Genomic DNA, 12,809 nt, shown 5'->3' with positions numbered 1-12,809 from the left:
CACTTCTTAAAGCTGGATTGTGGAGTGGTATTCACCAAAATTGTGAGGGTTTGGAAGTTTGCCGGAATCCATTTGTGGAAGAAAAGAATTAAAGGGCAGTGGTACTGTTGTTTTAGGTTGCTGCTGTCACAGAAGATGGCACCTGTGGAAAGGTGATTGCTGTTCTTAGCAATGTAGTCAAGGGCTTTCGGAGAAGATCCAGCCTTGTAGGAGAATGATAACAGTGGTTGCTGGGAATTTGCTCTACACAGGTCTTACAAGTTTCTCTGCATTGGTATTTCCAACCCTAACAGTCCAATGGGTGGTATCATCATTATCACTATTTTATGGATGATGAAATGGTGGAGACAGGATTTAAATCCAGGCAGCTCTGCTTATGAAGCCCCTGTTCTTTCTCTCACACCATCTTCTCTCTGTTGCATATAATCTTTAAACCCTCTTGTTTAAACCCTGAAGGATTACTCGCTGTACTGGGGGGCAGAATTTGTAGCATGAGACAGCTCTGCTTACCTAAAAGACCATTCTCCTTTTGAGCTTTATGTTTGTCTCCTTGGGATTTCCACTTATTAGCTCCATGGGAGAGAGATTAAGGATAGATTAGAGGGGTAAATTGAATTTTACGCCAGCTTTTTCACTCTCCTCCTTTACCTTCCTCAGGAGGCTCTTTAGTTCCTCTTCATTTTCTGCCATTAAGGAGGCGTCATCTACATACCTGAGGCTATTGGTATTTCTCTCAGCAGTCTTGATTCCACTTTGTGTGTCACCCAGCCCGGCATTTCGCATGATGTGCCCTGCATAGAAGGTAAATAAACAAGGTAACAATATACAGCCTTGATGTACTCCTTTCCCAGTTTTGAACTAGTTCATTGTTCCATGTCCAGTTCCAACTGTTGCTTCTTGACCTGCAGACAGATTTCTCAGGAGGCAGGTAAGGTGGTCTGGTATTCCCATCTCTTTAAGATAGAGGGGAAGAAGGAAAAGAGAGCATTAAGGACATAAAGGTAGACCCCTGTGGACACTGTCTCTCCACCATCTGGAGAGAAGGCTATGTGTCTGGGCAGGCAGGAAATAAGTGCGGGAAGTTCTATTTTCTCCCAGATCTGAGTGTTCACTCTCTGGTGATGTGCACGCAGCAGTGTTAAAAGGCTGGGATGTTCTATTATCCCGTCAGCAGGGGGAGCAGCGAACTTGAAGTGGCATCCCGTAGGGAGAGAAAGGCAATCCACTCAGCACGGTGGTGTGAGTAAGTGTTCTTATCCTGCCTGGCATTAATAGATTCCATGAAAAAAATTAGTTCCATTTTCTTCCATGCTGTTTATGCATAATTAAGTCATTGGACACCACCATCAATGCTGCAGCAGAAAAAAAATTTAGTAGAAATATACATTTCATGTCTATGTTCAGTAGTAGGGAACATCTATAAATATGTACTGAATTGCAGTTTTAAAGATATCTTTCTAGAATCCAATGGGATTGCTAATTCTGTCCAAGATTAGTCTTATACCTTGGACTCAGAATAATATTTCTGCTTGCGGACAGCCAGATGAAGAAGAGATATTTGGTTCCATGAGGTGACTTGAGGGTCCCTGAAAATCGTGTTCCTATTATTGTCTTTACAACCTCTAACAGTGGCCAGGTTTTAATCCCTTTTAGGTTAAAACTTCTTTTTAAAAAAAATAGATATCACCAGCATCTGCATATTTTACATAAAGAGAATAGCTCATTAATTGTTCTCCATGATTGACTTTGTTCTCCATGATTGACTTTGTTCTCATTTGAAGAGGTTTTGTGGACTGGTGTATTCTGATGTTGCAGAGTATAAGGCTGGGTCATAAAGCATATGCTGAGACTTGTTGAACATGGGCCAGAGGGTCTATAGGAGGAAAGTGGAAGTGAATGACAAACCTCCCTTTTAATTTGGGCCATTGGTTTGTTCTCTTGGGTCTTAGGAGAAGCAGCATGAGTATGAGACCCAAGATGAGATATGAGAGTCATAGTTTAGAAAAGTCCAAGTTTAATGAAGTGAGTAGTATTTCTTCTGGTTGGTGGTTTATGACATCATTTTTGGTCTTAGACCCCTTGGAGTAGCTGAAGAAAGTTGTGGACCCTTTTCCAACAAATATGCATATGTGCACAAAATTTAGCCCTCTGTTTTAGGAATTTATTGATGTTCTCCCCTGCCCTGGAGCCTGCCACAAATCTTTGTTTAGAACAGTGGTCTCAGAGATGTGGAGTGGATAGGTGGTGCACACCAAGGGGTGTGCCAAATGATCCAGAGAAGTGTGGAATTTTCTGTTTGTTTTTATTTTTTCTCTAAAAATTTTCTCTTTGTTTTTATTTTTTCTCTAAAAATTTTTTCCATTTAGGTTTTATATTGCACGTAATATATTAGTACACATAATGTTATAGTATACATATAACGTTAGTATATAAAGAGACTAACAAAATTAATTGTAAGAACTTAACATTTTTACTGATAGGAAGGCACAACTCAAAATTGATCGACTACCAATTTAGAGAATGGTGCTAATTAAATTTAAATTCTAATCGCTGCTCCCCCTAAACTGGAGGGCCACGGATAGGATCTTAAATCAAGAGGTGACTACAAGTGACTGGAAGTTTTGAACCTGACGATGACAAGCACCATTTGTCTACACTTCATTAAACACTTTCACACTTGTCCTGTGTGTTTCTCCCAGTGGTCCTGTGAGACAGGCAGAGTAGGTATGCTCATGGAAATCTCTGAGAGCAGAGATTCGTTAACCAAATTCTCAGAAAACTCTAGAGACCCTCCCAAGGGCCCTTGGCTAGTCAGTAGTGGAGCTGGTGCTCATAACCTTGGCTGCTGATCACAAATTATGTGCTCGTTTGACTGAACTGTGGGGATAAGCCAATCATTATGGGCTGCCTGTGGCCCCCTTGCAGCAGTCACTGGTGCTCCCTGAGGATGCTGAGTTGTTGGCTCCCTGGCTGATCCAGGCATATGGACAGAAAGCCTACTTTAGTTACTCGATCAGAGGGCCAGGAAGCTGAGCTCACAATTCAGCATTAGCTCTCTCCTGTTGGTACTGTAATACCAACATATTTCAAAACAGATAGAGGGCTCTGCAAGGGTTTAGATACTTCTATATACAAAGAAGATTTACAATGGGTTATTAAATGGGAGTTTTGAGGCTGGCTTCATGGGAAGTGCCAGCCACTCTTTCTCCCAAATTTCCCCAGGTGCCACTGTCAAAGGCAAAGCACTCATCTAGATGGGTCATAGTTCTGACCCCAAATGACATTTCCAACTTTCCTTATATATAATTCAATTTCTGAACTTCCTTTTCAGTGATATTAAGTGGAATAGGTTAAAAAAGTCTTTGGGCATTAAAGATATAGATGTGTTCAGCATTGCTCAGGTGTCTCCACTTTTTGCCAGTGCATTAGCTGTATTGATTTTAGAATTTTAAATGACCCTTTTTTACCAGACTTGATTAATATCTCTTCCCCTCATCTTAGCTACCTAGCTCCTTCACCCTCTCCTGTGTCATCTTCTTTCCTCTCATACTGGCACAGATTTGAGGCAGCTGACCTTCGTATGATCAAAGGTCAGCCGATGTTGTGAGGAGGGTCCCTGGAGTCTGGTGATTAGCCTTTAAAGAGGGGATCTACCATTCCAGGGCCAAGCCTTCAGGACATTGCCCAGCACTGGGATCAGAAACAGTGGGCCTCCTGGCTTGGTAAGTACCAGACTGTTCTACTATGTGGCCTCCAGAGAAGAAACATTTAGCCAGGCAGAGGGCTAGAAGGCGAAATGAGATCTCTGGCGAGAGCTAGCCGGCCAGTCCCAATATCACTGTTATTGCATGAGGCTAGGGTCAGTTTCTTGACACTTCATCGCATTAATTAACGGAGTTCTCTGCTACTGGAGGACACTTCATTTAAAATTGTGTTCGCACGTTATTTTATTCTCTCTCTGCAACTGAACTGCGAGATCCCTGAGGACGCTGCTGTGTTATGGGTTTGTGCTCCTCTCCCCAGTGTCCCCCAGAGTAGCTGGGATGTGAGGAATAATGACACGTTAGGTCAGGATTTTCCTTCTTTTTCAGAAGGAGGGGGGTGAGTGGGAGGATGATCACCCTTCCCCTGGGGTTGGTCACTCCTCAACCAGGATCGTTTTCACTTGTGACTGTGTATTTCTTTTCATGATATTTTAAATTTGTTGTAAATGACAAAAGTAATATAACTACATTGCAGCAAATTTGGATAATTTATACATAAAATCATTTCTATTGTTAATACATGAATATACCTACTCTTAGTATTTTTATATGCATTTAAAATATTTTTAATGACAGTGTACCTGAATATATTTTAAAGACTTTGACATTCTGTTATCTTTTTTCTTTTGATTATCCTCATAAATGTTACTGGGATATAAAATTTTATTTCACTGTTTTCTTATTATCTGTTAGATATGTCATTTTGTCCTCATTGGTATTTATTAGATATGCCATCATTTTTTTCCTTATTGTGATCTATCAGGTATACCATTATTTAACCATTTCACTATACTAGACACAGGTAGATGAGTAAATGACTAGTAAGTCATTAGGAAATCTCCCTATTTGGATATAGTTTGACAAGTTATTATCATGGAGCATAGTTCAGGCTCATAGTTGGCAGGCAATAAATGTTGGTTCTATTCCTGCTTCTCTTTCTCCCTTCTTTATGCCGTCTTTATGGTTGTTTCTTATACTGCAAGCCTGAGCATAGTGTATTTTTAATCTAGAGATTTCTAACTGATTATTATGTCAATTTACCTTGGTTATTTCAATTAGCAATTTGTGGGGAGTACTAGTACTATGATCGCAAAGGTTCAGTTTTCTCTATGTTACTTGGTCAAGGGTATTGATTCTTTCTTTCTTGCCAGACATAAAATGTTAAAACTACAAAGGATTGTTTGAAGTAACCTTATCCAATGGTATCCCAATTGGTGCACTGTCAGAATCTTTCAAGGTGCTTCAAGGAATGCTAATTCCTTACTAAGTCTTAATTTGGTGGCTGAGGATTGGGAATCTGCATTTCAATAAGCATTGCAGTGTTCTGATTTTGGTGGTAGAGGGACCATAATTTGAAATTATCGTTTGGTTAGTAGATCTTGCTAACTTTCCAGAGTTAATTTTAGATTTTTCTCATGTTCAGTCTTTTGCTTTTAAAAAACTAATTGAATCTCAAGATGACTTTATAGCAGGAGGCAAATATTACAATCACAATTATGTTCTGCAACAGGAAGTAAGTTCTAAATGAATCTTAACATTTTCCTTGACACGCCACTATGTTTAAGTGTATCAAAGATGTCATTGAAAGGTGCAGGGGAGGAGAACGAACTTGATTTGGCAGGTGGGTGTTCACGGTACTATCATCCACAAGTGTCTGTGCTGATTGACGGCTCACACATTGCCTCTTAACAGGCAGTGTACTCAGTTGCAGCAGACTTAAGTGTACGGCATTTTTCACTGAATATTTGAAACTGTTTTAGTTAATAGTATTAATTGTGCATAGACCAACTTGCAGCCACTGTTTCAAAGTGCTTAATGGATAATAAACCAAAAGATTCTATGGACCTCTACTTAGAGTAAATGTGGGTCAACCTCTGCCATGTTGCTTAGATGTAATTTGAGTAGGGCAAACATTAGTTCAGAGAAGGAATCTTCCCCATACTGTAGATAAATAGCGAAACTCAGGAAGGTGAAATGCCCAAGGTCAGTTAGCCGGAAGGAGCTGAGCCAGAATTGGAGCTCAGATCTCCAGGGTCCTTGTTCTCTTCTCTTTGTACCGTACCAAACTGCCCTTTTTGCAGAGTTTCTATCTAATGAGAAACACTTATGGCTGGTGGAGCTGCTATAATCTATATTTGTATTGAGAAGAGCACTGAAGCAAGGAATTCTACTCAATATTTTCTTTGGAAAACCAAACATGCTTTATTTCATTTTTTTCACAATTTATTTAAACATCTCACATATACAAAATAGGTACAATTTAATTTTTCTGCTTGTCCGAGAAACAAGACTTCTTTGGAACCGTGGGAGAGGATGAAAATGAGACTGGCAAAGAACAAATGCTGAATTTAAAGAAGAGGACAATGTTGGGCAAATGATCCACTTACTTTGTGGGAATAAGATGTAAAGTACTGATGTTACGTCAAATGAAAAAAAATACACAATACAGCTCAACAGCAGAGGAGTGTCTCTCCTCGAATTCTCCTAGCACCATCAACATTCTTCAAGTATCTGAAATACTGTTAATTAGCACCTTCGTATTTTGAACAAAAAAGCACAAATACCTCAGCTCATGTCTGGTCAGCACCTCACAGTGTGGATCACACTCACAGGAAAGTGTTTTGAGGTAGTTTAAACCTTTGGAAGTTTGGGTTTTAAACTTCCCTCCGTGGAAGATATTCAAAAGCCACAAGTGGTGCAAATGTTCATGGTTTTTATTTTTCAATTTTTATTTTGGTTTTCTTACAAAGGTTGACATTTTCCACAACAGGTGTAAGAGTGTTGAAAAAAAAAAAATTCCAAATCTTTTGGAAAGGGGGGAAGGGAGCGGGAATGAATTAAATTGTATTGCACAATGCTCTGATCAATCCTCCTCCTCTTTTGCCCACAATTTAAGCAAGTAGATGTGCAGAAGAAACGGAAGGATTCAGCTTTCAGTTAGGAAAGAAGAAAAAGAAATGGCCAAGAGAAATGTTTCAGATTTCCTTTTTCTTTAATTTAGGTTGAGTTTGTTTATTTGAAACAGACCGGGCCAATGTTCAATCTGATTTCTTGGTCAGCGCCACCGATGTCCAAAGGTGCAATATCAAGGATAGGCAGGCGAGATGGCTTGTTTGTTTTATACTCAATGATTGTCTTCTTCCATTCATTTGTCTTTTTCTGTTTAAAAAGAGAAGACAGGAATAGGCATAAAGCAGCACTGTTATGGAATCTAATCACCCTGTATCATATTATATAATTAGATATATTACACACAATTATATTGTATAATATATAATTATATAGAACACATATTTATAGAGAAATATATATCAGATATTATTCATATATAATTATTTTATTATGCATGTGTTGCTAAGTTGCTTCAGTCATGTCTGACTCTTTGCAACTCTATGGACCGTAGCCCTCCAGGCTCCTCTAGGTGAGAATACTGGAGTGGGTTCTCCAGGGGATCTTTCCGACCCAGGGATCAAACCCACATCTCTTATGTCTTCTGCATAGGCGAGTGGGTTCTTTACCAGTAGTGCCACCTGGGAAGCCCATTATGTACTATATTATAAATTACAGCCTGGGGCTTTTTAACCTCAAGTAATTGTAAGTTATGGCTTTACATCATCATTTTAAAAACATGTGAAAAGAAAAATAATACGTGGAACATAGTATATATTTCAGTATTTCGGAGAATTTCAGAAGGCAAGATCTGATAAGAATGCTCTGGATTTACCATCTGAATTTAAACAAATGTATTTATGAAAGAAAAATAAGTTAGGTCTCTCTTTCATCTGTTCATTTAATGGTCTAAGCTCCACTATCCCACTTCCCAAATTAATGTTATTCCCATATTCCACTATTACTTACAGAGCAGCCATCTACAAGAACAGTGTAAGTGAATCTGCTGTTGCCCTCGGCAACAAGTTCGACATCATTGGATCCTTGCAGAATGACAGCCTTTTTCAGGTTGCCAGTTTCCTCATCCATGTATGCAATGCTGTTCTTGCAATGGTAGGTGATGTTTTGAGAGGCATGGTTGGCCAGCAGACGCATGAAGGCAAGTTGGGTAGCCATTTCCTTGGTGGTTACTCCTTCAACATTATATTCAAACTACAGAGAGTAAGATGGGAATTCCAGTTAAATGAAGGAGGACTCAGATACTAAAAGTCAAATTAAAAAAAATATTCTGGTAAAGAGAAGAAGAATGGACTCAGGTATGAACCTGTACTTTTAAAGGAGACTCAATTCACTTGTCTTTGAAATAGTGGCTACCTAGAAGGAACAGAGGAACTACCATGCTGAGGCAAGCCATCTCAAAAAGGGACCTATTTCAGATAAAGCTTCTCTCTCTCTACATATATGTTTCCTTTAAAAATAAGAGAGCAAGAAGGTAGAGATTTAGACCCTTTTATTTTCCACCAATAAAGTTGATGAAAACTTTCAATTAGAAATTCAGAAAAGCTCACATCTTGAAAACATATGTTCCTGGATACTGGACTAGATGATGGCTTGTACCCCTTCGCACTATGTGACATTGTCACTTTCTCCAGTGACTATCAGTTAAGTCATATTTGAATAATAACTTCTGGATTGTATGGACAAGTCCAATCAATCTAGCTGTAACATGCAATCCAGGAAGTAACAGAACCCAAGAACAGAGCAGGTTCTTTTAAAAAGCCCATTTTGGTAAAAGGCCGAAATGAGGATAATTAAAAAGCAAAGAGTGCTAGACAGTATTCAGTAGGAAAAGGAATGTTTATAAAATTCCTTACCTGGGTGCCACCATTGATAGTTTCTCCTACCCAGACATGCTTCTTGGCCTTGGAATTTCTGTACCAGTTCTTGACTGGGATGTCTTCAGGTTGAGCCCGGATGCAGGTTTCGCCAGTAGAGAAATCACAGTATACTTTGATAGCATCCATAGTACATCCTTGGTTAGGGTCAATCCAGTAGTAACCTTAAAAAGAAAAAGACCTAGGTCATAAAACCTCTCACTGAGTGAGAGGAGCATAGGTTCTAATAATTACTACTGAGAAATTCTGATTCCCAAAAGTAGCATTTTTGATCATACTGTTATATTGTCTACTCCACATCAACAGGAAGAGGATGACTATTTTCGGTATTAGACAGTGCTTCCTCTCCTCTCCATGAAAGTCAAAATCAGGGTAGGTATTACCATGGAAAGGGCAGAAATACAAATCGAGACAATCTTGAAAATGGGTGCTGGTTGGAAAAAGAAAATACTTTATTAACTGGGTAGGATTTTACACAATGCCATTTGGACTCACATACCCTTTCATATCAGTGGGAGATGACTTTGAAAGGCCTGACTTGTGAGAAGGGTCATTCTGACTGGATATCTCAACCTACCACTGCTCCATTCTGGGTGGCTGAGTCTCAAGTCTCGGCACGTGCGAGCTGGGTTCTTCCTAGAGCCTTCTGGAGTAAGAAGGGTCTCAATCTGGTTGTTGAGAGATTTCAGAGTAGCATCAACTTCATAATCCTTGGGTCTGAGAGAAGCTGGTGAGCGAGGCTGGTCAGCCCTGTAGAAGTCTCCATCAAAACCAAAGTCGTAACCACCACCACTTGGGCCAGGAGGTCCAGGAGGGCCGGGGGGACCAGGAGGGCCCTGCAGAGGTGGAAGGGAGAGACAAGAGGCTCTGGATTTGGTCATGGTGAAAGACAACAATGATAACAGGTTTTCCATGGAGATTCACACAAAAGCATGCCCTAATAAGTAAAACAGAATCAAATTCATGTAATAACAACTTGCTCCAAGGCATACCTGCAGGGATGGGCTTAAAGAGTTCATCAGGTACAGATAATTTTTATATATTTTAGAAAGCAGGGAAATGGGGGACTACTTTAATGTGTTGTTATCACTGTCTTATATGCTTAATCGCTCAGTCATTTCCAACTCTTTGCAACCAGGTGGACTGTAGCTTATCAGGCTCCTCTGTCCAGGGAATTCTCCAGGCAAGAATACTGGAGTGGGTTGCCATTTCCTCCTCCAGGGGATCTTCCCAATCCAGGGATTGAACCTAGGTCTCCTGCATTGCAGGCGGATTCTTTACTGCTCTGAGCCACCAAGGAAGCCCTCCACTGTCTTGGTTTGGTCTAAAGAAGATATTCCCATAGGTCAGTGATGCCCTTTATTATTTCCCCAAATCATACTTACAGCAGGACCTTGGCTACCCTGAGAACCACGAATGCCAGCAGGTCCGACTGCACCAGGCTGTCCAGTGCGACCATCTTTGCCAGCGGGGCCAGTAGGACCAGCGGGGCCCTAGGAAAGAAGGACAGCAAGTCTGTGTGCGCCAGTGAACACCCCACAAGGGAGACAGCGGTCTGCCTGCCATAGGCTCTTCTCAGAGATAAACATCTCTTAGATCTACCTACCCTAGGACCAGCAGGACCCACAGCACCGGGAGCACCTTGATCCCCGTGATGACCCTTTAAAGAGAGAACAGGAAAATCACACCTTTAGAACATGTGTCGATGAGCAGATTTTAAAAAACTGAACAGAAAATTTTAGTTTCAATGGACTCTGGATTGAGGAAATTAAAAATGTAAAATGGGCCTCTTTTCTTTCATTATGTCTATTCAATTATTATTTTTTTTTCTACAAGCTATTTCACAGTGCAGTATTAGTCATTCCTCTAATTATATTTATTTAAGTGGGGCTGAAGGACATTGTTGCCAGGAGATCTTAGTATATGTACATTTCTATCTCCTCTAACCCTCACCTTTCCATGTTGGGATGAAATAGCATTATCTCTGAGCTATGGAATTGGCCAGAGAACAGGAAATGAATATGATGTAGGACATTTTAGAACAATAGCAGTAAAATTCAGAGGAAGTTCATTAGCTGAAGGACTTTAAGATCTATATAGACATAAGCTGTTTCTCCATACTGTACTTACAGCAAGACCCGGAAGACCTTGCAACCCATTGTGTCCCTTTAAGCCAGGAAGACCTCTGGGACCCTTATCACCAGGCTCTCCCTTGTCACCTCGAATACCTTGTGGGCCCTATGAAGAAAAAGAAGGACACACAGGACATTTACGGTTAAAAAACAACACTCAGTTCTTCACAAATATTGTTCAGTCTATTTACAAACATAATTCAATATGTGAAAAGTCTAAAAGCCAGGTGGGTGATACTCCCACCTCTTTCCTTAATCCTCTTTAATTCAGCTCTCTGTTAAGTGGCTAATCTTTGTGATTGAAAGTCAAAGTGTTAGTCACTCAGTCATGTCCAACTCTTTGTGACCTTATGGACTGTAGCCCACCAGGTTCCTCTGTCCATGGAATTCTCCAGGCAAGAACACTGGAGTAGCTGCCATTCCCATCTCCAGGGGATCTTCCCCGACCTAGGGCTCGAACCCGGGTCTCCTGCAATGCAGGCAGATTCTTTACCCTCTGGGCCACTGAGGAAGTCCAATCTTTGTGATTATTTAATATCAATAAGAAGAGATTTGAAATACAAGAGATTAAAAGCTGTCTGTAGCAACTCTCAACATGGACTAAATTTTAAAAATATATATATAGTCTATGTATTATTTGTCTTCTTAATGGACAGTCTAGACTGATCCTCCCTAAATGCTGCGCAGAAACCTATATGTACATACACTGGGACCTCTTGGGCCAACAGCACCAGCAGGACCAACAGCACCGACAGGACCCTGTGAATCAGAAAAGAAAAACACAACTTAGCAGCCAAGATCCTCCTCCCTAGGCCGCCCCCAGTTCCCAAGCATGGGGAGGCCGGAGTGGAGCCCGATAAGGATGACAGCATTAAGGGGATGCTGTTGACACACTTACCGGTTCACCACGGCTTCCGTGTTTACCAGTGGGACCCACGGGGCCTTGAGGGCCAGGAGCACCGGCAGCACCAACAGGACCCGCATTACCGGGGTAACCACGCTCTCCCTATGGAAGGCAAACATGAAGCCCAGCATCAGTTTGGCATGTACCGCAGCCCCCTTTGAAGTCACAGACAATGACGAGGTATACTGACCTTGTGTCCAGGTTGACCATCGCGGCCTGGGGGACCGTCATTCCCAGGGTTGCCCTGTGAAGACATCACACCAGCTTAGGCACTTAGAGAGACTGTAGCCCACCGGCCCCTTACAGTTGGGCTACCTGCCATCATCACTCCCAGTGCCCAGTAGAGAACCCGCTTTCAGGCTGTTCAAAAACAGGAACGAGAAACTTGCAAACCTAGATTTTTTTTAGAGGTGTTTTTATAATCTTTTGGCCACCTTGAAGTATGCTACTTAAAGACTCATTCCAAGTTATCTTTAGTATTTTCAGTCCTGAGAGTGGTTAGTACAACTAGACTTCGGCTCAGGCTACAAAGTTGCACACAGTGATGTACTGCTAAGTTAGATTTTACAAACCAAATGTTGGACTCACGTCACGACCAGCTTCACCAGGAGCACCATTGACGCCAGGATTACCGACATTACCAGGGGGACCACGGGCCCCAGGTGGGCCTGCAATGCCGAGGGGGCCAGGTTCACCCTAAAGAGGCAGAGAAGACAAAATTCCTTTCACTGGATGGAGGGCTAGTCTCATTCTCCCAAAGCAGTCCTAGTCAGGGGATTCCAGTTTTGAAACAGAAGATAAATGGAAAGTGAGGGGCCACCTAATGGTAAGCAAGGTCATTAGCGTCATCCTTGCCCTCCTCCTATACACTGAGATGGTCAGTTGTATGTACTTTGGGAATATCCTAAACAAAGTGAGCCTCATTTCATCTGATACTCCAGATTAAAATGAATTCATCAAGGTGAGAGAGTTTATGGAGATTAGATGCTTCCTAGTTACTGTCACATACTAGGTTTAATGGAATGATTCAGAACTTGCAGAGTTTCATTCTTGCTCTGGGATAAATGACGCTAGCATTTCGTACTACAAAGGAGTAAATGCAATTAGAGCTTGCATTGTTGTTAAGCATGTAAAAAAGAACAAGAATTGTTCTGCATAATGGTAAGCTGTGTCTTTCTAACATGTGTCTAAGGGAGGTGGTATTAAAGCTTCTCAGTTAAGTGAC

At 41.1% G+C, this 12,809-nt stretch overlaps 1 protein-coding gene across 2 annotated transcripts in view; it reads right to left on the bottom strand.

Annotated features, from left to right (window-relative positions):
• Window positions 1-5,941: 5,941 nt before the first annotated feature.
• The window catches only part of COL1A2 (collagen type I alpha 2 chain), a 37,196-nt gene continuing 30,328 nt past the window's right edge, over window positions 5,942-12,809 (bottom strand). For both annotated transcript variants that reach the window (XM_069587426.1, XM_069587427.1), the window contains exons 40-50: window positions 12,173-12,280; window positions 11,775-11,828; window positions 11,579-11,686; window positions 11,386-11,439; window positions 10,679-10,786; window positions 10,155-10,208; window positions 9,934-10,041; window positions 9,126-9,384; window positions 8,528-8,712; window positions 7,623-7,865; window positions 5,942-6,923 (exon numbers count right to left, since the gene is read on the bottom strand). In XM_069587426.1, coding sequence (XP_069443527.1) covers window positions 6,777-6,923; window positions 7,623-7,865; window positions 8,528-8,712; window positions 9,126-9,384; window positions 9,934-10,041; window positions 10,155-10,208; window positions 10,679-10,786; window positions 11,386-11,439; window positions 11,579-11,686; window positions 11,775-11,828; window positions 12,173-12,280 — 1,428 coding nt within the window. In that variant the 3' untranslated portion in view covers window positions 5,942-6,776. The remainder of the gene's footprint in view (window positions 6,924-7,622; window positions 7,866-8,527; window positions 8,713-9,125; window positions 9,385-9,933; window positions 10,042-10,154; window positions 10,209-10,678; window positions 10,787-11,385; window positions 11,440-11,578; window positions 11,687-11,774; window positions 11,829-12,172; window positions 12,281-12,809) is intronic.

This window comes from Ovis canadensis, chromosome 4 (assembly GCF_042477335.2).
Source record: "Ovis canadensis isolate MfBH-ARS-UI-01 breed Bighorn chromosome 4, ARS-UI_OviCan_v2, whole genome shotgun sequence".
NCBI lineage: Eukaryota > Metazoa > Chordata > Mammalia > Artiodactyla > Bovidae > Ovis > Ovis canadensis.
Note: the sequence above shows the minus strand (reverse complement) of the source record. Positions and strands in the feature narration are given on the sequence as shown.